Source organism: Marmota marmota, unplaced genomic scaffold (genome assembly GCF_001458135.2).
Source record: "Marmota marmota marmota unplaced genomic scaffold, marMar, whole genome shotgun sequence".
Lineage (NCBI taxonomy): Eukaryota > Metazoa > Chordata > Mammalia > Rodentia > Sciuridae > Marmota > Marmota marmota.
Genome location: NW_025999864.1, coordinates 4,074,836 through 4,102,112, shown reverse-complemented (window position 1 = coordinate 4,102,112; position 27,277 = coordinate 4,074,836). Strand labels below are relative to the sequence as shown.

The 27,277-nt window shown below is 39.0% G+C and overlaps 1 protein-coding gene across 3 annotated transcripts in view; it reads right to left on the bottom strand.

Annotated features, from left to right (window-relative positions):
- Arid5b (AT-rich interaction domain 5B) overlaps positions 1 to 27,277 on the bottom strand; it is a 183,078-nt gene that overhangs the window by 60,556 nt on the left and 95,245 nt on the right. For all 3 annotated transcript variants that reach the window (XM_015504696.2, XM_048814437.1, XM_048814428.1), the window contains one exon: positions 26,549 to 26,779. In XM_015504696.2, coding sequence (XP_015360182.1) covers positions 26,549 to 26,779 — 231 coding nt within the window. The remainder of the gene's footprint in view (positions 1 to 26,548; positions 26,780 to 27,277) is intronic.

The following is a 27,277-nucleotide window of genomic DNA, read 5'->3' as shown; positions in this document are numbered from 1 at the left end:
CCCCCCCCCCCCCCCAGCCTACTGCCACCCCAAATGGTCCCACAAACAGTTCTGGAGAATGGATGGAGACTAGCAAATCTTCTTGGTCCGGCTTAGTTGTGGTATATATTTTAAATCTCTTACAATATTTTTTTGGCCAAGCACTGTCCTTATATAAAATCCCCCTGAGATGGGTAGCATCATTGTCACTAACCTACAAATGAGGAAACCGACACAGGGAAGTTGAATAATTGCCCGGAACACGCGGGTAGTGAGTAACAGTGATTGGACACAGAGAGTAGGCCCACGTGTCTTCACGGTTCATTTTCTTGGCTCGGTGCTTTCTACCTCCTCTTCAGAGCAGCCTGCCTCACTCTATACCATCCCAGCAAATAGGCTTTGTTGCCCGAGAGGAGGGGGCCAAAGAGAGAGGCTGCAAAGCAGGATGCATGACTGGCACGCACTTCACATAGGATTGCTCACTCAACACCGTAAACTAGTATTTTAGTACTTAGATCACTCCTTCAAACGAAGAACAAAACAAGCCCAAGCTCGTTCGTTTTTCTCCCTGTCCCCCACATCATTAAAGAAAACCTGTCTCAATTCCTGGCTAAGATAAATGTAATAGCAGAGTTAGGTACTATTTTCAGTGGTAGAGCTCCTGCCTAGCATGCTCAGACCCTGGGGTTCAATCCTCTGTTCTGAAAAAAAAAAAAAAATTAAAAAAAAATTCTTGGGCATCCATTGGCCTTGTGACTAAATATTTCTTGGGTCACCAAAGAAACATGAGATAGGGTTCCCACTTTTTAGGGATGTGGAGTTTGTCTGAGGGGAGTCAGAGTTGACATAGCATTTTTTAACATGTTACCTACAATGAGCAGGCTGCGCTGTTTTCCAAGGTCTCAAAGCTGAGGTTCTGGCGTGTGGCAAAGAGAGACAGTAGCTGTGATAAAAGGGCACGTGTAGGAGCTCTGGAAGCACCACAGGGATGTCATGGGAACCTTAGGGAAGATGTCTCTGAGGAAGTGCTGTTTAAGCTGAGATCTGCAGGAGGGAATAAGTGGGCCAGGCTGAGGGGTAATACAAGGATGAGAGGCTTTCTTCTCCAGGAAAGATACAGACGAAGTTTATGTTCAAAGGAGAGAAAAATGAGTTTAAAAACTAAAGTCTTCTAACTATAGTCCTTGGCTGTGCAGAACCCAAGGAAGGAACCATTATCCTCTTAGGGGATACTGTATGGTAAAGACCCTCCATACAGTAGGCCTCCCAGAGACAGACTCCAGGGGGCTGGCACAGGACTTGGAGCAAGATGGCACTTGATGGATACATAAGACTAGAAAAGATGGAGGGAGAAGGAGAAGTACAGATTCTGTTTCCTTTCCTCTTTTCTTTCTGCATTATAGAGGGTGAAACTCACCCTGGCTGCCCAGCCTGCCAAGAGCCTCCTTACCCCAGCACCTTGTCACCATGACATGACTCTTCCTTTGTATGTGTCATCCTTGGTGATGAAAGGCTCACAATTACTCCTTGCATTCCCACTAGCCCCAGTTCAGTTCCTTTGCAGGCTGAAGTTGCCTATTTTAATATATGATTCTTCATTTATTCATTTTCAGCCAGCAAACAATTTTTAATTAGCCTGCTCTTTATTAAGAACACAGAGCAGGTTATTAACTAGGTGCATCTTTGGGTATTTTAAAAGAGTGCAAAAGATAGTGAATCTGCATGTGACGTTTACGGGTTTAATTTGTATTAGTCAACACATTTAGAGAAAAATCTCATCAAGCTCCAGTTTTGAACCCTGACTCAAACTGACAATCCCACAAGGCAGAAGGGTTGAGTGGCATTCATATATTACTCACAAAATTTGCAGTTCCTCAATTACATTAGTTCTCACAAAATGTTGTAGGGAATAATCAAACTTTAAATACATCTGTGTGTATGTACATATGTATGTATATATATCTTCTTTCTGTCTACTAAACATGACATGAAGGATTCATTTAGCCTTATCAGATATTTATTTAACTGTTACAGTTGTTTAATTCAAAGCTTTCTGTGTCCTGAAAGGCTGGCCCTGGGTTGTATTCCCTATTGTACCAGTCTTATTTCCTTATGTGAAGTTAGTCACCATTGTGTGGTTGGGTAATCAATAAATGTCAGTTGGACACACAAATAAATGAACAAACTGATTGTCCCCACCGCATATATCTCCTACTAGTAACACAGAAAACTGAGGGATCAAAAGAACCATACAAGCTATCTATGAAATTATGGAGAAGGTCTTCTGGTCACTCTGTTGGGTAGTTCTTCCCTGGTCAGTTGTTCCAAAAGGTATCACTGGTGGTTGGATGTAGGTGATGAGCATGATTCTAATGCCATGCTTGGAACAGCCACTTGGAATGTGACCCTAGGTGAAGTGGTCAAGAGGTAAATGAGTGGTGTTACCACCTTATTAGAAAGCCAGTTCTTAGGAGTTACTCAGTTATTTTCTTATTATCCACTGCCAAATACATGTGAGAATGTACAAGGCAGGGTCTTTGGTGCATCTTTACCAGATACAAATACCTCGTGGATTTCCATTCAGTGAAAGCCATTTGGGGGATATATTTATCAAAATATTTTAGAAATCCTTCTAATTTTACCAAAATTAAAAATGCAAATGAGCTTACAATTTGCTTCAGCTCCACTGGCCCTGGGTCAGACTGCATGGAATAGCTTGCTTGATGATGCACATAAAACTTGAGCCACAATATGGTCACAAGTTATACCTGTACTTCTCAATGTGCAGTGACTTGATCAAGAATGATTTATATCTGTATCTTTCTAATTACACCTCTGTTGTAACACCCAGCAGCAAACACAGGTTTGCTGGAAATACACAAGCAAACACAGGTCATCTGGCTAAATTTGAGGCACTAGATGCCAACTACAGATGTAAGAGTAAGACCGTAACTTAAATTTAAGTGACCAGACTTGCTATAGGAAAGTTTACAGCCCCTCACACCGCCAAAAAAGGCAAACAGACAAATCCAAACCACTTTTTCAAAAAGCCATTAGACATGACCCAAATCTCCCCCCTCTCCAAACTCTCTTTGAAGATACCCATGTGAATCTGCTCAAAATAATGTCACTGAATTCTATTGCTCAGATAAAGAGGTTCCTTTATTGTGAGATTTGTTACAGTAAAAATAAGGCAGAAATGAATCACAAAGATGTGAGATAAGAACTGTGTGTGGAAAACACTGTGATAGATGACACATCTCATTAAATATAATTTTATGTGATCGGTAACTGTATTGCCCGTTTAATTGATTTATATACACTTTAGGAAGCTTTTTACTGTTCAGAATGTAATTAAATACTTTATAATTGAGTACATAGTTGATTAATTACAATGTTTATGGTCATTTCAATTGAAAGCTGAATACTGGGTCCTTGGACAGAAACCTACCCTCCCTACCTTTAAAACATTGCTTCTACAAATAATGTTCTATGAATACAAATTATACTTAACCTATAAGACTTTCACTTACAGCAATTTCCAGTAAGGTATTTATATGTAGTAATCAAGTGGATGTCTCTTCTTAGATAATTGTCTATTCCTAAGTATCTTGGTACAGGGTCATTTTCAATATTTTGAAAGTTCTTTCCAAACAATCTTAGAACAGGGAAAGAATATCAATACAGAAGATAATTTGTATCCAGTGGGAATGTAGGCATTGTCCACCCATGAAAACTTTTCTGGATTTTCTTCAACTAAATAGTTTGGTAGTTTTTATACTTTTTAATAAGAACAATGGGAAGTTAATCTCCCTCCTGAAAAAAAAAGAATCAGAAAACATAATTTTGTCAAATCTTCTTCAAAGGAATTTCTCTCTTAGCTTCTTATCTGTTCAAAGCTGCTTAAGATATGGTAGTCAATATCAATCAGGAAACATTTGACCCAAAGAGATAAAAGTCCAGAGGTATGAGCGTTTGATGAATGCTTTGCCCTTATCAGCTTGTAATTGCTATTATAAACTCAACAGAAAGGTTCCCTTCCACTCTTTCTGAAATAAACTCCAAGGAAAAAGGAGTAGGACTGTTAGCATTAAACTTGTGGCACTGAGCATGTGCCATAGCCACTGGGTGCCACAAAGCCACAGGTGTTGCTTTAGTCAAAAATGGAGACTTTCTCATATATACGTATCTATATACATATTTACTTGCTTACTAGTCGCGTCCCTAGATTCTAGAATTCATGAAAGCAGGGCATTTATCTCTGATCATTGGGGCCTAATATAGTGCCTGGCATATTATTAGTTCTTCTTAAATACATGTTGCATTGATGAATAATGACCTGGGCAGAAAGAAGAATAGATGAATGGATAAATGAAGAAGATACTCTGTACAAGGATATTATCATCCCCATTTTAGAGCTAAGGCAATAAAGACTTATGCAGTCAGAGTTGGTGCTTAAATTGGTGTCTTCCATGTCTTTGTGCAGATGTTGCTGAAGATGCTAAGGAGCCTCTTATCACTCAAAAGGGTAGAAGCAGGAGAAGGGACACTACCAGTTTCATCTGTGTGACCCTGATCATTAACTCCTACTTCTATTATTTCAAAACTACTCCATTGGGGACACAGTGCAAAACATTTCCCATACATAATCTCAACCAATCCTTACAATTACCATTGGTAACGAGGTTTTAGTATTCTTGTACATAAAGTGAGAAGACTCAAAAAAGTTAACTAACTTCTACAGTAACAGCAATGGAATGAGCAAGAAAGGGGACCAAGCATTAGGAAAACATACGATAAATTAAATACCTACTATCTCGTTCTAAAGGTGAGAAGACAACAACCATGGTAAAATGATGGCTTCATTTCTAAGGGCCACAGGAAGGCCCTAGCTCAGCATCCCATCCCTAGAACAAGGAGAGTGGCAGGGTTCAAACAAGGGCTGGTGTATTCTAGACTCTTCCATTGATACATTTTATTTGATGAGTTCCAACAACAGTTTTGCATCTGTGCTAATGGGCTCTTATTATTTCCCTCTGGCCACTCAAAGGACTCTTGGAGGAACAAGGAGGATTTCATTTGCCAGCTAAATGCTGCTGTGGTGATTTGAAAGGGAAGTGGAGCATTCGGGTGAAAAATTACCCATAAGGCCCTCATAATCTCCAACCAAAGGTTTCACCTCAGCAGATTAGTGGCTTTGTGTTCTGCAGACCGTTTCACCCACAGCTCCATTAATCCCAGCAGCCTCTACACATCAACGGCACTGACAGCCCTCCCTGAGAGGTTCAGTGACCCCTCAAGTCTCATTGGGTTCAAAGCTACTGACAAAAAAGTGTGCCAAACAGTGTGGACACACCTCCGCTTCTATATCATCCTCAAAGTAAAAGATCCTCCAGGAACAACAGAATTATCTTTATTCATCTGCCTATAATCTTCATCACACAGCTAGCTCCTTAGTCTTCTAGTCAAAATTTGTTTTTTGAATCATTTCAAATAGATTTACTTAAATCTCCCAAACAGGCTTCATTCTCTGATGTTTAGGGCATAGCTGAATAGTCACAATTCATTAAAATCTGTGATTTGACTGGAATATGAGAAATAGCTTTCTTAATTTTTTTCCCGAAAAGTATCATTCTTATTAATTTTATAAGTAAGGCCTTCCTTTACTGAATTAATATCCCACGTCACTACTTGTCTTCCTATTCAAGGCTACGGCTATCTAGCCTTCATTTTTTTTCTGTATCTGACCCAGTAGTAAGTTGTTTCTGATTTAACAATCTGCTCTAAATCCCTAGTCTGTTCCCCTTTACAAATCTACCTTAAACTCAACAATACTTTCAGCTTTGCGGTACTCTATTCCTCTGGTATAAGAATGTGACTTAAAGTGTGGCAATGACCTGCCATATGTGAATAAACATGCCATCTGGTCAAGTTGGTGTTAGGAGACTGGAAAGGGCTCCATGTCATATTTACATGCATGCATAGAACTCTGAAAGCAATGCTACTTCTTTCAGGGTTGGTCAATTATGTATTAAGAATGACAGCTGAAGGAAGCAATATAGGGAAAAGCTCCCTAACCTAAATTCAAGGAGCAAACCTGTGGAAAGTCTGCACTGAAGGTTCTATTCAACATTTGGTTACTTTCCAAACATTTCACTATCCTCTAACAAAGCATGTCCAAAAAGAAGGGTTACTTTAGTGAACAGGTACGAACTGTCCATAGCAAGGGGTATGAGGCAGTTTTCTCTGACTAATCTCGTCCACTAGGTGGTTCTGCCATGTCTGGTAGGTGCTGGGCAAGGGGCAGGAGACTTGCCCCAGAGTGTGGAAAGTCTAGGCAGGGGTCCAGAGCAAAAGTCACAATTGAGTGATCAAGGAACTCTGAGGCAAAATTAAAGGGGTGAGGTTTTCAAAGAATACCATGGCCCTAGTGAGTTTACATAGAACCGGACTGCCCCTAACACGAAACCCATGTGTCCCTTAGAGAGCCCCATCTATAGCAAGAGTTTTAGCATTTCATCAAAGCAGTGTCTAAAAGAACTTAGAGTTCATTTAGTACAGACTGCTGGGTTACAGGCAAATTCAATTGTATAAACTCTGTCCATATTGCAAAGAACAAATTGTATTACAGTGTGTGTGTGTTGTGGGGTGGTGGTGGGGTGACTCTGGGGCTTAAAGCTACTAAAATGGCTACAAAACGTAAAATTTAGAAGAATCCAAAAGAGCTATGTGATGTCAGGTCTAATTTCTTCTTCCCTTACCCAAAAGAACATTTGCAAATCATTAATAACTCTCCTTCTCTGATTCCTCTATGTGTTGTGTCATCTCTTGCTGTGTTTGTGCTGATGGTGCCAGTTCCTTAAAGGCCGAGCTATAAAATATATGGACTAATTGTTGAACAGAACCAGGGAGCTATTAACACTGCAGTGGTGTGGCCCTTCTGGTCACACTCGATTATATCTATGCAATCGGGTTTGTACAACTCCAACTAATGCCTTGAAATGCTGAAATAAATTAACTCCTTTATTTAGACATAAACATCACAGCACCCAGAAGGGGCCAGAATGGACTCTTCTGGCTCAGACATTCGTTCCAGGGCAAAGAGAGATACTTTTCAGTAAATATCATCACAAACCATAATCTGGATTCTCTAATTTCAGAAACCCATTCCTCTGACACAGTAATATTTATAGAAAATGAAATTCAGGCTTTCAATTATGCCAACTTTCTCTTTCATATTCAAATGCTACATATATTCCAGAACATGTTTATAGAATTTTCCCATATTTCTAAATAAATACACCAAAGAAGTTCTGAAATATACACATTTTAAAGATGCCTTTGCGCGCACCAAGTTATTCCCAGATGTTTTACATTCCAAATTTCTCAATAAATGAATAACATGCTAGGAAAGCAAACACGAGTTGACAGTATTTAGTCTAAGTTTTTTAAATGGTATAACATGTGCTGCTAAAAACAATGTTCAATAACTGCATTTCACTATCAGCCGTTATTAAAGAATCCAGAACGCGCGTCTATGGGATTTGGCACAGAGCTCTAGATAAATGTGGTCCTTAGGATGATTGCTTTGTGTTCCTTACGACCAGGCTGTAGCAGCAACTCTTGCCTTCCATCTTCTGATACATATATATCTCCATGTGACAAACCCATGATCCCCCGTGCACTGCCACAAGCGCTCATTAACAAGCATTGCAGTCCCGCAGTCAGTTCTGTGAGCTTTGAACCAGTTCCAGAAGGAGGGCTACAGCAAATGGCAACTTGGCCTTTTCACTTCTTCTATTTTTTACACTTAAAAAAAATGTAGAAAACTCCCAATAACTGCTCCTTTCACACCTTTTATCTCCTTTATAAATTCATAATATTCACTCATTAAATCTCAAACTTTGCTGTGTTCTTATGTAATGCTTAATTCTCTTCTTCTCTGGTGTTGGCTTGTGAAATGTCTTTAATTAAAAAAGCTAAAAGCACTCTAAATCTGGATGGCAGACTCATTTCCAGGGCATTCAGGCATGTTGTCTAATTTTAAAACTCTGACAGGATACATGTAAATTTATGCAAGTTTCATAAAAGTCACAATTTCCTCCTTGAATTCAAGCTAAAGAAAATGCCCCTGAGCTCTTTTCAGAGCTGTTTGTTTTACTGGAGAGCTCGCTGTGCCCATTGTGTCCAAGGTGATTATTCTGAAGAATATCTCATGTCAGTGTCCCATCAATCCACTAAGAAGGAAGGAGTTAAATTTCCCGATTATTGATCAAACAGGCTCTTTGATCCCTATTATACGGCTTCTAAACACAGATGGGAGAGGGCAGGGGGAAATATTATCATGCAAATTATTTTGGTTGACAGTAATTAAGAAATTATAGGTTAAGAAAATCAGTAATTGTTCACATGAGTCATTAATGTGTTTTCATTCTTTGTAAAACTTTCTGGCACGCCCTTCCTTTCTTGCTTTAAATAAGCAAGGACTGGAAAATATGCATAGTATTTGGAACCCAGGGGAGTGACATATTAATTCAAAGTTTGCTTGGAAGGGTAGCTTTGTGGAAACTCAAACATGTTCCCATCCTTTTTGCTTCTGCCACCCTTCACCCAAGACTTCTCTCCAGAAAGTTGGGGTAGCCTCTGAATAGATGAGGTAGGGTCTTCTGCAGGCTGGAACTGTCCTCCCTTCAGAGGGTCATAACTAGAGGACCCGCTATTTAGGAAATCTATAAGAAAAGCCACAGAATGGGGGAATCAGAACAGCCGGGCTGTGGGCAATTAACCAGTCAATGCTAATTCTGTGGCTCCCTAGAAGCAAATCTTCACTCTGAATTAAACCTTTGCCAAAGTTTGTTTTGGAAAGGTCTTAAATCCACAGGAAAGAGACTAAAAGTGTGTGACGGAAGACCGAGACAGGCTCCCAAACAGCTGGGACACCTTAGAATGAACTCAGGTTAGCTTACAAATCGTCAATCCCTAAAAGAGCACAAACTAAAATTACATTTGTTTTTATTGAAAGACAGCCTCAAGTGCTGACATGTAGTGTGTGACATGTGATACATAATAATACTCTTAAACCAGTTCTGACATAATATCTCCGGCAGCCTAATAACCACAAATGATTGCTTTAGTTAAGAACTAGCCAGAAGCAAAATAGATCCATGTAAAAGTAGCTTGAACCATAAATACCTCAACAATATTTTATGTCACTTTGTAAAAGTTAAAGGAGTCCTATAATAATTAACAACAAAAACGCCATGTTCTTTACTATTGTATGGTGGTTGTGAAAGGTTATTTCATAGTCCCGGGGCTGCCAGTGCTGTAAATTATGCAGGCACCAAGAAACATTAAGGAGAAATAATAGCAATTTAAATGAAGGCTGACGTAATTCATGATAAACAGTCATTGGAAAATATTACAATGTTGTCTTTTTCGAGTAGGTTTAATCAGAAGAATGTGACCATATTCTAACATAAACCACTTCTCTTTTCCATTGTGCTCACACTTGGAATGTTGGCACTCACCCTAGCTGCAAGGTTCTTATTCACAATAATTGCTGAATCCAGAGCTCCAACACCTCCAGGGACCCTAACAATGTAAATTTGGTATTCTGATTGATGGAAGGAGCTTCCAAGACAAAGCTCCAAAGCTCTGAGCTGCATGGTGGTCCAAAAGGGGGACCGAAATTTGAGACTCCTGTAGCCAGGATGCCTTAAAGAATACATATCAAAAAGATGGCTCAGTAACATAAACATTCAAGAGTTACTTTATTGTCACGTCTAAGAGAATCTAGAGATGGGGTATAAATCAAGCAGCTGTCCTGATGAAAGCAAACCTTTGTCACAGATTGTTCTGGGTGAACTGTAAATATAGCAATGCATTAAGAACCCCATATGACGAGGAAGACCAAACCTGCCGACTCTCATTAATGCGTAATATCACCAGGTCAGGATCATAACATAGGATCACATGATATGGTGGTCAAGCAGATGTTTATATCTGAATGCACATAAAAATGGTTACCTTCTGTGCTTAACTGCTGATTGGGGGAAGATGTGTATGTGGGGGAGTTCAGAAACACATCTCACGCCAACATGGAAACCGGGCAATATTTACTTCTCCGGCATCTACCCAGTCTTTGGGAATGTAAAGAGAATAAATGATATTGCTATTATAATGGCAAAGCTTTCTGATGCGGAGTTCATTTAAAACTCTTTAAGCCAGCTATTGATTATCTGTGCTGACGAAGGAAGGCCAGGAGAAAAGAAACACACACACAAAAAAATCCGATAGCTTATTTTTCCCACTGGTTTCTATTTCATTCATGATCCATTCTTTCCAAGGGCCATTAAGAGCAGCAGAAGTGATTTCATTTTTTCTTTCTCTCCTTTTCTCTGCCAACCTTCGAGTGGAGGTGCTAATGAGCTGGAATAAACTCAAATGAAGGGAGAAGAGGCCTGCCCAGCAAGTCAGGGACTTAAATAATCTACATAGTGGGGCCTCTGTATCTGATAACCAAAAATTAATTGCCATCTTCCAAAGATCACTTAAAATATCCATTAAATAGCAAAACAACCTATTTTTGACACTGGATCCTTTCTTCCAACTGAATCTATTTAAATCATTTCAGAGGTCAAATATCTGGCCACTCCTTTAAAAATATTCTTTCAAAATAAGACAAATGATTTTCTCTGGCATTTATACTAATAAAAATGTAATTTATCTCCTCTTACCACACAAAACTTACTTTCTCTAAATAGCCCACTGCGAACAGTATCAGTGAATTTTGCTCAGTGTACAAATATTTTACGTATTACAATGAGTCGCAGAACACAAAACTTGCAAATATTTATTTTTAGACATATGGGAAAAAAAGCAATTAGAGCTAAAAATGTGAAGAATGAAGAGCTCACTTAGAAGCAATTACATTGGACATGCAAACTGTTCTGCCATCAAACTTTTATTCAGATGCTGTAGAGCATATTAAGAAATATCACTTGCACACACACAAAAGAAAATATTATTTCACAACTGAAAATATCCAATCACTATAAACAACATCTGGGGGTCATTAATAACTTACTCTGCAGCTGAATTAGGCAAGTAATATGTGGCCTGACTCAGAACTCCTAAATGTCTATTTTTGAAGAAGAAAAAAGAATGAGAGAACAAAACAAACTGTCATTCCATGACTTATTTTTGCAAATATGGATGCTCTCTGGGCAGTTTATGAGCATTTGGAAAATATGTGTACACAAAATGGACAATTTGTATACACTTAGGAGGCACATACTGTTTATGCATTAATCATGACTTCCCCCTTACCGTAGTGTCCTGTTTTTGTTTTCAGGAAGTTTAAAATTATAATATTGAGTTCACTCTTTCTGCTCAGAGACTTGTATATAATTAGCATATTTTTCAGACTGGTGAGAATCTGACCATAAGCAACATCTGAGAAGCTTCCCATTCCAAACTACTACAAAGCCTTTTGTATGCAGTCTTATAATGCATTTTAAGAACAGGCAGAGAGTTCAAATATTCCAGCCCTAAGATAAAAGAACTAACAATTTTACTGCCACACAACCCACTGTATTGAAACACCCTAAATATTTATACTAACAGGAGTTGAAAATAGTATCAGAAGACAATGCCAAAATATTTCTTCCACACATTATTAGCAACAGGCTTTGGGAAGACAGATGCCAAAAAGCTAGCACTTTTCTAATTTATTGGGTCCCATCACGTGACCTGTTGTTATAGGTTTCATGGTGAGTCAACAGACCGGTGGCCCAGCTGGATAAAACTGTCTTTAAGACAATCTGTATTTTACAGTTTTTTTTTAATGTCTCTAAACCATCACCCTGAAAAAAATTTTCAATTGTAAGACACGCCCCCAACACACACATTTCAGTGTCTCTAGAATCCCATGGTCTCCCAATTCATGGCTCTTTGTAAATCTAAATTACAGTGCTTTCCATTTGTCTTAGAAATGATGCTTTAGATTTGATGAGCTATAGTGACTAATTGGTCTATATGAGGGTCAAGAAATAACATTTTAATTTATTATTTTTGATGGTGTTGGGGATTAAGCCCAGGGCCTCAATGTGTAGGGCAAGTGCTCTAGCGATGAACCACATCCTCAGCCTAAGGAAAAAAAAAAATTAAATATCAGAGAGTAAGTATTTTCATCTCTGTGGACCACATTCATGTCTACCATCATAGCACAAAAGCAGCCACAGATAAGACATGAGCCCACAAGTGGGCAGTGTTCCAGTAAATCTCCATAGCAGACAGTAGGCTGCATGTGACCTGTAGTTTGCCCTGCGTAAGCCAGATGGCAAACAGCTAACAGACCCAGCAATGCACAGTGACTGAATCTCAGTCCTGCCATTGAACCCGTTAAAGGCAGAAACCTGTTCCATCTTCGCAGCTTTCTCGCACTTCACAACCTACCCACAGCAGGTGCTCCATGAGGTGAGGTGAATGATCACTTTTACACTCACACTGTTCAGGGTTGGAGAAGCAAAGCCTATCCATGTGAATTTGAAGAATGTATTTGGCTTCCCCTGCAGAAGCTTTGCTTTATATTTTGAGTACAAATTACGTTCTTGTAATCATTATTTAAATGAATAAGAATAGTTAACTGGCTACTAAAAAGAGCAGCACAGCACAATCTCTAAGAGCATTATTTGGAGGTTTACAGGGCAGAGCTTAAACTCCAGGTTCCCCCACCTAATGAGTCATGTTGGGTGACTTTCTCCAACAGCTCTGAGCTTTGATTTTCTCACCTGTAAAGCAGGGATAATGACATCTCCCTCAAACTATGATTGGAAGGATCAATGGGGATAATGTATATAGTAGGTGTTCAATAAATGTTAGATGAAGTTGGCTTTTTGAAGCCTTTCACCAAAGTGATTAATCATATTAAATATGTACAATTCAAAACAGATTTCACTTAGAGATGAAAACTGTCTTTATGCACCTAAGATAGCATCGAGAGCGTATGGTAAATGCTCAGTAAAAGCGTTTTATTATTGTCATTATTGTTATATTTTAATTAACCAAAATCCTCAGGAAATGAGCCATCCTAGTTAATGAAGTATGAAGTGCATGGTCAATTGTTAGAAATGCCTTTTTGTGTTTCATTGATAGCCTGCAAGTGTGTGAGAACAGAAAAGGATATTAAAGATCACCCGGTCCAGGGGTTCTTAACCTAAGGTCTCATATACTCTATAACTCCTGAAAAATATATGCAGAATACTCTATATTTGCTTGATATGCTAATTTTGCTAACAACATTGTTCAAAGGCATTTTTATAATAATTGCATTTGCATACACAGTTTTATGAGTAGATTCCCAGTTTTCATCAGTTTCTCAAAGGAACCAAAGATCTCAAAATGCTCAAAAATGTGGTCCAATGTTTCATATTGCATATAAAACACAGAAATTCAGAAAGATTAACTGAGTGCTAAAGCTTCTTCTTTGGTATGAGGGTCATATTCAGAACCCAGTTCTCCTGATATCCAGACAAGTGTCCTTTCTAATACATTGTACCTTTTCCTAATTTTTTGATAACTAATACTATTGAGTATATCCCTCCAAAATCATGGCTATGCACTTTCATTTTGCAAAGTCTTTTACCTGAGCCTGTAATTACCCAAGGAACAGACTCTTAACTTTCTGTGGCTACTTCTTACCACACTAACTGATGTCCACCTCCATTGCAGCTCAATAGTTCATCTGTATACTTGAGCAGAAGCCAATAACGAATGAGGGCTGGTGGTAGTACTTACCTTGTTAACTTCCACTCTTCATTACCCTTGCAATGGACGTCAACTCTAGGTGTTCCTACAACACTCTCAATCTTACATGCACATAGAGTGGGATTAAAATATTGGTAACAAGGGAATGTAAATTTGTACAGACATTATGGAAAATAGTATGCAGTTTCCTAGAGAAATTATAAATAGAACTACCCTATGATCCAGCAATCCCACTACAAGGTATAAAACAAAAGGTGTTGAAATCAGTACATTGAAGAGATACTGATACTCCCAGGTTCATTCCTGCATTATTTATAAGATCCAAGATAGGGAAGCAACCTGTGTCCATCAACTGAGGAATGGATAAAGCATTGGTGGTGGTTTATACACCACATACTATTCAGCTTTAAAAAAAGAAAGAAATCCTCTCATTTGCAACAATAATGGATGAACCTGAAGGATACTGTGTTAAGTGAAATAAACTTGATGCAGAAAGACAAGTACCACTTTATATCCCTTACAGATGGAATCTGAAAAAAAATTGTAATTTATAGAAATAGAAAGTAGAATAATGGTTACCAAGGATGAATACAGGAAGCAGTTGAGAGAGGTAGGTCAAAGTGTACAAAATTTTAGTCAGAAGGAATAAATTCCAAGAGATCTACTATACCCATGGTATAGTTTACAGACTATAGTTTATAATGGTATAGTTTATAGACTATAGTTTACAATGTATTATCATTTTGAAAATTACCAAGAGAGCAGATTTTATGTTATTATTGTGAAAAAATATGTCTGTGAAACAATGCATGTTAGTTTCAATTAGTTTATTCCACAATGTCCATGTATTTCCAAACAATGTGTGTGTGTGTGTGTGTGTGTATACACACACAATACTTACTTGTCTATTAAAATATTGGTAATGAAACACTACATATTCAAACTCTAGAAGAATCCAATCTGCAGTGAGATCTTTCAGATACTGACGCAAATAGGATAATCTCTGCTTAGTGGCAAGCTTATTTTCTTGCCAAAGCCCAGTCTTCACCCCAAAAAATCTATTTTCCTATTGGGCTTCAGAGGCATGGAGATCACAGATGTTCATTCTGAGTGCAGGTTCTCACTGTCCTCAACCATAGCTGTAGAAGGTTCAGTAGATACCTAAATCCATAGCAAGCTCTGATTATCTGATACCTCTGCTATTGCTTAGAAGAAAAAATAACTGGCAAAAAGAGATTCCTAGAATCTCTCCTAATTAAATCATTAAAGTGCTGATGCTTTTAATGTATACAGATGTTCATAACAATGTTGACTAGTCATTATTTACAATAGCAGCAAAACAAAACCATGAAGGTAAAGTTCTAACCTTCTAGTAGAAAGGGATTATGTAAATTTTGATAAGGTCATTTTACACAATATTAGGCAACCGATAAAATGGTGTTCATAAAATGCTTATAATAATATGGGGAAGTGTATCTTTTATAGTAACTAATAATTTAAGGTATAAAATGGCATACAAAAATGCTCTCAAGTAAATAAAAATGCCTTAGAAAAAGACTGGATAGAAATAGATAACATTGATGAGATTACTGCTCCTACTTAGTGAGGCAATATCAGAGTAGATAAGCATACCAACTTTGAAGCCAGACAGACCTGAACTAGGATCCAGTTTGACTACTTACCCCTGGTATGACTTTGGGCCTATTTAACCTTTCTCTGTGAAATGATGGTTAATGCGAGCTTCCTGATAGTGACACTGTAAGGATTAAACAAGCAAATGTATGCAAAGAGCTTAGCATGAGGCATGACACATGGTACATGCTCACAGAAGACTGGCAATTATTATTGTTATTCTACTTAGACTTTCCATAATGGAAATAGTTTCATAATGAGGAAAATATTTTGAAAAATATTTTTGAGCTATTTTTTACTGTGCATTTTTTTTCTCCTCCTCAGAACATTTACCAAGGGGATGGGGGCGTATTTGGTTCATGGAAGATTCTGGTTAAATGGGGTTTGCAGGTGAGCGGCCATCTCTTTCATCACTGGCCACATTCAGGGGGATGGCGGTAAAAGGACAAGTGAAGAAGCTGGTACCAGTGTCCCATTGTGGTCTGGGCACAACTGCACTACTTTCTAACCACTGAATCACCTGATCAGCTTTGCAAACTGCCCGATGGGCTCAATGATACTTACACTTCCAGTAACAGAGTTGTATAGAGACAAGACTGAGTGAAAGCCCTGTGCACAGTCTGAGGAGCCTCTTACACCCACAAGACCTTCCTCTCATAAATGATGAATGGCTGGGCTGAGGATGAGGTGAGCAGTTTCCAACCTCTGTGCCTCTTCCAGGTCGTCTACTCAGCTCAGGAAGATGACCCTTCAACTGAGGGACAAGATTTAACTTAATTGTGTGTGTGTGTGTGTGTGTGAAAGAGAGGGGAGAGGGAGAGAGAGAGAGAGAGAGAGAGAGAGAGAGAGAGAGAGAGAGAGAGAGAGAGATACCCTTGGTAACATATTTAATCTCTAATTTCAAAGACATAATGTTCATGCCTGGGACTGAGTGGAGAAAATGTGAACTGCTAAACCTCATATGTTTTGTGGATGTATCTCAACTAGAATCTTCTACAGAACTCTCCTATGAGACAGAAGGTCTCATCCTTACCTATAAATAACATGGAGTGAGCCAGTGATTCAGAAAGTGTCTTTGGGAGTCTCAGTGCCATCCACCAAGTGGACAAGAAACATTATATCAGCCAAGCCTTTTCTTTCTTAATACTTTTTGATACTATTCCAACATGAATTGACATCTATTATGTTTCTGACCCATAGAGCCCACACTTCAATTAGAACCTGAAAATTCCCTGATGCTAACAGATCAGCCACTGTTGCTTGATTTTCAGAGTGAATTCCGATTATATGTGTGGTAGAGGCAGGTAAGGTCAGTGTGGTGACCTCTAGATACAGGTTACCATTAGTCCTAACTTAAGAATACCCCTCAACTCCCTTAGAAAGAACACCCTTCTATGTTGTGCAGATCATAAGGTTTTTAAAGCATCAGAACAAATGAACAAACTTTAACAAAAGACGTTGATCAATTCATGAAGAATGCTCCTGGGGTTTGAAAAGCTATATAAACGCTGAGAAAAACCTGATCCCTTTGAGGTAGACACTTCCCTTTGAGAATTAAATTCACAATGAACTACAGCTGAAAGATTGAGGTCAAGAAATACTTGACTTATCTAAGAAAGGACATAAAGTGATGGAGGTTTGAAGCCCTCTGGAATCTAGCAAAGTTTTTATATCATTTCAACAAACATATATTATCACTAACATGGGTGAATCATGATACCTTCTCAAGGAGCTAGAAATAAGTGAAGAAAAGTTCAAGTGAAGCCGTTAATTTTAATACAAGGCAGAAGGTGAAAATATAAAACAAAACAAAACAGAACCCCTCAACTTGGAAAAGTACTGAGTAACAGAAAGGAGACAGAGCAAAATGTTGAAGATGATCATTCTAAACCCATTTCTCAACTAGAATCTTCCCATTAAGCAACAAAGAAACCAAGGAAGTCCCTCACTCTTTACTTCCCACTTCAATGATGGTGCATCCCTTTTTTCTTTCTTAACAGCCCAAGGGAAAGATCCAATTTAATGAAAGACAAGTTGATTTTTTTTTTCTTCCAAGAGGTTTCCCTTGGGTCCCAACCATAATGGGGGTCTATGAGAGAAGGACCCAGGAGCACATGCTCTCTCAGGGGAATTTAACATCTTCTAAGAAAGAAACGAGTTTTGCTTTGTGGAGGCTGCTTGTCATCTATACTTCAAGCTAAAAATGACAGAGAAAACAACCTCTTATTTTGAGCTTCAAAGTCTAGAAAAGTTTCCACCTCCTCACCTGAAACAACTTCCTCTTCTTGAGTCCTTCAATGTCCACCTGGAGATCCACTTCCTCTAAGAGGGTTCCCTTGACACTGGGGCCATCTTTCATGCACCTTTTAACTTCAATGTGCCTTCCTCTTCAGTGGACCCTCCCTTGGAAGGGCCATTATATGATAAAGCTGGTTTTCCTTGACAAAACTTTGAGAGATGCTATCTCCTTTCAACTTCAGCTTTAATGGACTCAGCTCCATGCTCTTCTCATTTTGTGGGGTGAGCATACCTGAGTGTGTGTGGGGGGGACGTGGAGGCAGGGGTAGGGCAGTCAACAAAGCTATTTCACCAGCATGCTAGGTCTGTCTGTGATCCAGTGAAAACTGCCTTAACCTAAGGTCACCAATGGGTAAAATGCAGGACCGTTAAGAGTACGACAAAAAATATTCATTGTGGACCACTGTTCCTTGTCTTATGTCAGACAATTCAATATTTAAGTGTTTCAAAAACAGAGACAAGGATCCCAACAATGCCTGGAGTTCTGTCTGAAATGGTCGGTGCTCAAAAAAATGAATGCCCTAGATCTTTTGTGCCCAAATCCAGTGTGTTCTTTAGTCCTCCAAGATGGCCTCTACAGAGTCATAAAGGACACTGAGAGAAGGGATTGTTAGGGAGAGAATTCCTAGGCAACTTCCAAAGGGAGAATGAACCCCAGATGATGGAATCAAGGCCCGTGCCAGCCGGCAATGAGAAGACTTCCTGATCAGGCAGCAGAGCTGGCTCTTGTGCCAAGAGCTTGGCTACTCTGCCTCCTTTGAAAATCCATTACCAAATCATGGCAAGTGAAATTTAATTTTAAAAAGGGAAATGATTTATGTGCTACAGGAATAAAGAAGTGACAGAAGCAGGAAAGCTTGCATACATTTCATTTTTTGAAATTAGGCCTATAATTTTTTCATTAAAGAAGGATGCCAAGTTGGGAAAGCCAATGTGTTCTAAGCAGAAAATTATAGAGAGGTGTATAATGAAAGTCCTGTCAGCATTGAAGCCCCATGTCTTACAGAGTCCATGAGAACACAGGCTGTTTACTATCTGCCCCCTTCAACTTCTCACTAGTTCCTGGTCTTAAAGAGCCCGTTCCCCATGTCTGTTTCTTTGATGAGAGGGGAGCACAGGAGATCTGAGCAGGGATGGGATTACTCTGGCTGGGGGGTGGTGGGGGGGGGCTGAAAAGAGATCCAGGACAGAGGGCCGGAGCAGAATGAGTGGGATAACAAAGATGAGACAGAGTTTCCATCATGCCAGCATCAAGGTCTCCTGATTCCAACCTGGTGGTTTTCACATAATAATCTTTAGAATTATTTCTTTCCCACATAAACCAATCTGTCCATTTAATTGCTATAGAACCTACTAAGCTATGCATTATCTTGGAAAGCTGATCAGTTACCAGTTTCTAGTTAGCCTGATATCCGGCAGCCCAATTGCTCTTTCTGAGCAGGTATGAGCTACAGGCCTTCTGGGGAAGGGAAATGGGGGTTGAAATCATGGATGATAAGGTAAGCTTCCTTGATTAACACCCCAATTTGACAACTTGCTAGCTGTGTCACATTACTGAGTTGCAATGTCTTTATCCATAACACAGGAGACAGCAATGATCCTGAGCCACGGTACAAATGTATCCACTTGTTCACTTAACCAGTATTTATTACACATCTATTATGTGCCAAGTACAGTTCTGGTCCCAGGGCACATGATTGTGAACAAGACAGAAAAGTCACCGCTCACATTACCAAGAGTTTACAATGTAGAATGTGGGCAGACAGACTATAAACATATAAACAATTATGGGAGTTAATTTCAGATAATGATGAGTTAAAGGAAGATAATAACACACTGAGTGAAGGGATAGGGCTGGACTTGTGGAGGAGGGATGGTCAAAGATTTCTCTGGGGAGATGTTGGGTTGAGGCCTGAATAATGAGAAAGAGTTGGATCCATGGTATCTGGGGAAACACAGTCCATGCTGAGGGATAAACAAACAAGTATGTCTGGGCTGAACAGATGCATTATAAGTTTTAGTATCAACAAACCTATCTTCTTCAGTGGTCAATGTAGGTATGAAACAATTTTTTAGGTGTGATTTTTTGATGAACCACTATGGGCCCATATGTGGTCCATGTTGTATTGGGTGAGGTCAGAGGTACAGGAAGATGCAGTCAACAATGAGACTTCCACAGTACATACAAGGTACCATCTCAGCGCTTTTACCCTTTTCATCTTCACAACAATCTTGTAAGGTCTACTCCTTTGGTGTGTGGTCCACGGTGATCTTACATGTTGTCACTCTCCTTTCTAGATACTATCATGTAACTGCTTTAACAGAGAGGAAATTTCTGTCTTGTTCACATCTGTTGTACACAAGGACCAGAATACCACTTGGCAAAAAATAACAGGTGCCAAATAAGATACTGATTAGATCAACAAATGAATAAATAAATGAATGAAGGTGTACAGTGTATCAGCCACTGTACTAGGCTTTAAGCCTCCCAGTCAACCTCACCTACAGGCCAAGGAACTTGAATTAGTCTAATTCCCTTGACAAGATAGAATGAAGGGGATTAGAGAGCATTATCATTTATCAAGAGAATTTTAAACATTGAGCAAATATAGACTTATTCTGAACCTCATTCTGATATTCCTGACCCTACACTAGCACATTTGCCTGTGATTTTTCAATGACCTGGTTCTTTCCTATACAGTATATATATTTTTAAATTGACAAAAATGTCTGTTTCACCCTAGAGAGGAATATGTTGATCTTGCTAATATACTAGGATATAACTTTCTTGCTTTTATAAATGAAATGCTAAGTGGAATATTGGCCAACAGACACAAATCCTTTCTTCTGGGATGAATAAGAGTTTATTGTACCTGTGAGTCCAAACAGTGTTTAATAACCCATCCAGTCCACGAAGCTACAAAAGGAGTCCAGAGCTATTTTTAAATCTCCTTTCAAGTTCCCAAAATAGAAAAGAAATCTACTAATCTTACCCATTCCATATATCCTGACTGTAAGTTAATTTACGGTTGCAACATAAAATTCTTTTCATTAATCTCCAAGAGAGGTGATCTCCCCCTTTCAACGCCTCTGTCCAAGGAGGTCTGCTCTCAAGCTTTCCTTGAGTCTTACTGTCTTGGAAGCTGAGTCCGTATGTTAATTATGTTAATCATGATCTGATCCCTGGAGCACAATCTGACACACCTCTATCAGCAGATTTATTTGGATTTGACTCACCTCAACCTTCTCTTTGTCCCTACTTTGTCAGCAGAGGCAACAAGAAGCACAGAGGGTGACTTGCATCGATGTTTCTCTAGTGATAAAACCTCTAAAAACATCTAGGACAGAGCAGTGAGATCTCTGAAGGTTAAGGTCTTCTGCATCTACAGCGGTGTACAAGAAGCACACTCCTTTCCCACTGGCTTTCAATTACAGAAAAATGTCTGCTGTGTTATCATTTGGGAGATCGGTGGGCACCACAGGCAGGCAGTGAAAGCCTGAATATGGACAGGGGCCAGGAACAAAGCCATTTGATCATCGAAATCCACTGTGACCATGAAACCTACTTTGGCAAGGAAAAAAAAAATGTTTACTCACTTACAAATTCCCAGGATCCTTAACAAAACAACTGTATTTCCTCTCATTTCCAGCAAAACATGTGATGTTTAGAAGGAAGAGGCAGAGTCCAGTTCATCCTTTATGCTTCAAAATAATTTTATATGTCCTGAGTTTTCTTTCATAAAATTTCAGGGTTTTGTCCCCTCATCTGTTTTGCTTTCTAACCTTTGCTTTTTCTTCTTTTGTCTAAAATATCATTATTTCAACCAACAGGAAAAACAGCAAGGGAAAGTTCAATGCAGAGTCAGAAAACCTTTGAAACATACTATAAAAAGTACAAAACTTTTCTTTTCCCATTAAGATTCTAGTAAGACCCCAGGAGCCTCAGGGGATTGGGCTCCTTTATTATTCAAAGAACAAGATCATTTCTGATGAATACAAGTTGTCTAAGACCTAAGACTCGAATAGAAACAGTAGAGAAGTTTCATTTATACAAAGATTTTTTTTTTTTTAATTACATGAACACAGACTTATTCTGAGCTCAGCAAGTTGACTGTGATTACCTGATTTTACACAGGAGGCAAGGTAGGGACTTCATGTCACCTGCCCAGACACAGAGAGAATCAGATGTTTGAGCCCTGATTTAAACCTGGGCCATTTGCCCATGAGCTTAGAACTCTTTTCTCTAACCTGCTGTCCTCTGCCCTGACCCCATAGCAACATACATGTCTTAATAATGATATAGCCAACTTCTCCCTGAAGATCAGAGCTCATGGTATCTACACATGGGTCCAACACCTAACAAGGATTCATCTCTTTTCTTTCCAGGCAAGAGACCACAGCCATCTTATGACCCCCACCCAGTTCCCTGGTCCATAAGCATACACAAACACTCCCTGATGTCAAAGAACTTAGAAGCACAACTTTGACTTCTTAACGTTTCTTTGCAATTCAAAACCCAGACCAAAACAGACTATTTCTTTAAGTCAATCATACCTTAAACCATTTAGTCCCATTCACCTCTAAGAACTGACTTCATCTCACTTATGTCTATTGGGTTGCCTTACATCTCCCTGATGGGAGCCAGCATCTTAAACTTTTCCATTTATCTACTATACTGCATGTGCCTCTGTTTGGATTTAGCTGTCAACACTTCACACATGTGAAATTAATCTGTGTGATATTAATGTAAACACTGTGCATTACAAAGTGGTGGACATTTTATTGTTCTAACAGCAAAAATAGACAAAATGTTTGCCTGTGTGCGTTGTCTCTATAGTATAGACCATAATACAATATAAATGACAGGATGCATTTTACAAAAGAGGAATCATCACCAAAAAGGAGGTAAAAGGAAAGTAGGGGGCTGGTGGGGAATGCATTATGTCAGGAGATTCTAATAGGACCGAGGGGGCAGAAATTATGCATAGTGTGAAGATTTTCATGAAGAAAAAAATTACCATTCATGTCACTTTCCCCTCATTGTTATTATAATCTCATTTCCTAATTGCATGTGCAATACAATGAGTTTTCATAACGTCTTAATGGGCAGTCCGTTGCTTTAGTTTTAAAAATAGTCAAGTCTCTCATGCACATTGCCTGTAGAACAGTGTAACTGACAAGATGGAAGAATGCGGACAGGATGTTGAGGCTGAAGCGTTTCAATCACCTACCATTAATATGATTCAATTTATGCTTATGTCATAGGTTTAGACATTGCACAGTGCTGTAAGCAAGGAAGGGACTTGAATAAAATACAGTGAAGAAAGCAGATGGTATGCTATCAAAACCCTTCAAGCCTAAAATAACCTTTCCCAAGTAAGGAGGATAGTTAATTAAAACCAGGATATATTTACTCTTTTCTGAATATCTCAATGTAAATAAAAATCAAAATGACACTACTGTAATGTTGGATTAAATGATGAAATTTCATCTATTCTATCTTTCTTTAATAGTTTCTAATCAAACTTTTCATTAAACAGCTTCATAAAATTCCATGGAGAATTTATTTACAGGGACTCATTGCAGATTTAAAAGCTTTACTTTTATTGTTCAATTAAACTTGTTATTCAGTGGACAACATTAAAGAAGCAGGGAGGAGGTACTGTCTTAGGCAGTTGGGCAAGGGTATCTCTTTTCAGAGATGAATACAGAGAATGCAGGTAAGCCATCTAGAGAACACCCAGAGAAAATGTGGGGATATCTGTATCCAAGAAAAAAAAAAGCTGTTCCAGTTCCAGAGATGCTCTGGGATCTTTCAGGGCTCATATTCATGTGCCCTGGTAAAGAGGGCATCAGGCCACTCTCACAACCCACCCAAAGATCAGGGGCTCAGAACAGAACTAATCTGAGAAAGACCAACATCAGACCCAGGTCAAGGGCAGCCGGTTTCTAATATGGAGAGTCAAGGACATGAATTTTAAGCAATGTACCCTTGCTAGCAGTTTTCTAATAACCTGATTCCTCTCTTTTAAAACCACATCAAATCCTACCTTTTCCATAAGGCCTTCCCTGACCCCCTCACCCTGACTGCCATATACAGCTGCCCCCAACCACTGCCAAATTCCTTCTGCACTTGTTTTCTGTGACACCCGAGAAATACTTAATCATCGATTTTCTCATAACATTAGTTAACCTTTTGGGCACGGTAATCCTGTCTTTTCCAGTTAGATTTTAAATCCTCAAAACAAGCAAGGACCGTGTTTTATTTATTTTTTGGTCAAGCCCCTCCCACTCCCATTCCATAACCCCACTTAATAGAAGAAAGCAAAAAGTATATTAGTTAATAAAATAAACATTATCCAATCATAGGAAAGCAGACACTGTCCTTTTGAGAAGGACTTTGGAGGCATTTTATGGCAATTTATGAATTTCATGTGTCAAAGGTATAGCTGCTAAATGCTATAAACTCTTTGCCACCAGCCCTACCATTCATCCACCTGGTGATATGGCTAATAAAATTTGATTTTTACAGCCTAGGCATACTGTTACCTAAATTACATCTGACCAATTACTGAAGTCACCAAACGTGTAGTACAGAATATATACTGTGTAGAAAATTCATCTGTGGGCCCCTTGGCACTCTCAGTAATCTGACAGAAGTGTTTCAGTCATCTGGCAGTGTTTAATATTAGGAACATTTGTTTAATGCTAGTCACTAATTAAATTTATGTTCTTCCACCAACTGTTAGTTGGTTGGAGAAACCTAACGCCATGTTTTAACAAACACGTTAGCCCATGCCGATTTCAAATACAACCAGTTGGGAGATTTAAAAGGCTGTTCTCTGGAAATTAAGATTTGTGACGGAAAGGAGGAGGTGGGGGAGACATGTTAATTAAGGTGTTCAAATTGGGTCAAAACAAGCTTTTTTTGTTGACTTGTTCACACAAACTACTTTCAAAAGTAGAAACTATTTGAAGTACAAGCTTAACTGAAAAAAAAAATCTAATACTCCAATTATTAAAAGAACCATCTAGAAGCTCTTTAAAGATACCTTTATTCCAAAAGAAAACTTCCCCTTTAAGAGGCTAAAGAAGAAAAACAGCATTGACATTAGCTATACCAGAAGAAAGTTCAGGAAAACATTCAAAAGTCAGACGCTTGTGTTTGTGAGAACATTTAAAACTAATTTAGGAACTCTTAACAGCCATTGTGATCGCTGTTGAATTGGAACTTCTTTCTATTACCAATTCTAGATGTAACAGCTTTGAAAGGCAATGACTAATAACTCTTAAATTAGCCAAAAAGGTTAAAACATTTTTTTCATTATATTACATTGTGAAACTCTAATTTTGAATCATCTCAAATGAGAGAAAGCACTCTTACAGTTTCAGTGGGTGCCAGGAATTTAGAGACCACTTGAGTAACAAGTAGGATACAGGGTTTTGGAGCAGGGGATATGGAAGAAAAGTTCACCAATACTGAAAAGGGGAGGTCTGTACATGCTAATCTGATGATTAGATGGATGAAAAGAGGATATTGAAAAAAAATGCACATTTATCTCCTTAAAGAAGATTTTTTGAATATTAAAAATATGACAATAAATCCTTCTTTAAAGAAAGAAAATAGAACTTGTACAAACACTATTACACTCTCATAGATTGAGTCATCTTATAAGCCAGAGTTGTAAAAAGACATCTGAGAAAACAATTTATAAGGGGAAAAAAAAAAGTAATGGCCTTTAGACTCCAATGAAGTTAGATCTTTCTGTTCTCTTTTTTTTTCTCTTGTCCCTTCCTTCTTGAGTCATCATTCCCATCCCCTCGCCCCCACATCTGCTTTACAAAATCCCTCTAAGCAGGAGCAACAGGGCTGCTGGAGTCACAAAGAATCCATTTTGAAAGGACTCCCCAAACCATGCTGAGGTCTGTAATGGCTAAGCAGGATAACCTGAAATTGAATAATCTGTAAACCAGGATTCTTTGGGGGGAAACATAAACCAACAGCATCAAGGAATGTTCCAGATCAAAGGGATGCTATGCTCTTTCTAGATCAGGGGGTCTCAACTTCTTTTCCACCGAGGGGCCCACGAGGGATTCAGCAGGGCTTCATCATCCCATCTATGGGGGTGATTCCCAGAGAAGGTGGAGGGTGGGGGTAGAGGGTGAGGGTGGAGGTGGTCATGCCTCTGTAAGTATAGGAATTCAGTCTGCAGAGAACCTCTAATTGATCCAATCTCTTTGACAAACAGATGAGAGAGTGAAAATGTGAGAAAACAACTGTCTGCATCCTCCAGTCTCTACACCATTCAAGACTTCCCAAACTGATGATGTGATGTCTTTTCCCCCAAATCCCTATGCCTACAGAGACTCGTGGACACTGAGCTAGGCAGAGAAGCAGACAAATGTATGTGCACATGCCCATCTTGGGTGGGCACTGTGTATGAAGAAAAAATTGGGGAACATGAAAACTACTGTATATATCCATCCATCCATCCATCTACCTATTCACTTTATAGTACTGAAGTACCTACAATTTGTGCATTTTACAGTACCTTACAAAAGGGAATGATTAACCAAATCTAAAAAGACAGTATTTGAATAGCCAAAGCCTTTTAAGAAAAAGCATGAAAGCTTCCTGTCCTGAAGTCCAATTTCAAGGTCAACCAACCAACTTCACTCTATATTGAACAACAAATATTAAATAATAATCTTTAAACAGTGGTAAACGAAGGCTGCCAAGAAGGGAATGACGCTGTGGGGAATGGGAGGAGTGGGATGGCACACAGGCCTGTTCCCCCTCACCACCCCTCACAAGAACAACTGTTGACACATGTTGAATTTCAGATAGAAAAACAAAAAAACAAAGACTCACCAAATTCATCACATATACTCTCATTTTCTATGAGAGTGGGGTGGTCAAAGGTGTCCCGGCAGTACAGGATCTGAGGGTTCCTGCTGACCACTGCGATGCCACCCAGGGCTAGCGCGAACTGGTCGGTTAGAATGGAAGATGGCTTATCCTGAATGCGCTTCAGCATGGAGCGGTAGCGGCAGTACTGAGGGTAGCTGAGAACGATCACATTGGTTTCTTCCTCGTCCTCCCCTAGACAAATGAGAAAACACTTGCATTACCTCCCTTTTTTTTCCCCCAACAACGAAAATAAAACAAAAAACTTTCGTGGCTGTGGCATAACTTCAATAATCACGTCTGGTTTTCTGTAAAGATGTCATCTTCAGCAAGGCTCTCAAACCAGTTCTCCTCATCTAGGGTGACAGTGCCAGAATCTTCTGGCTCCTCCTCATAATTCATCCCTCCACCCGCCACCCCCACCTCAGGCTCCCTATGGAGTGTAACCTCTTGCAAGGAAAAGAAGAGTAGGGTGGCTCTGAGGACATATTAAACAATGTTGGTGTCACCAGTGAGCAGGAGAACCAAAAAACTCTTTTGAGAGTATTTGACATTTTAATCATCAAAGTCATCATGGAAATAAAAAAGCAGAAATATGTTGAGCTTCTTTACACACTGACTCCCACAGTTTAATATTTAATATATTATATATATACTGGAGATTATATATATATATATATATATATATATATA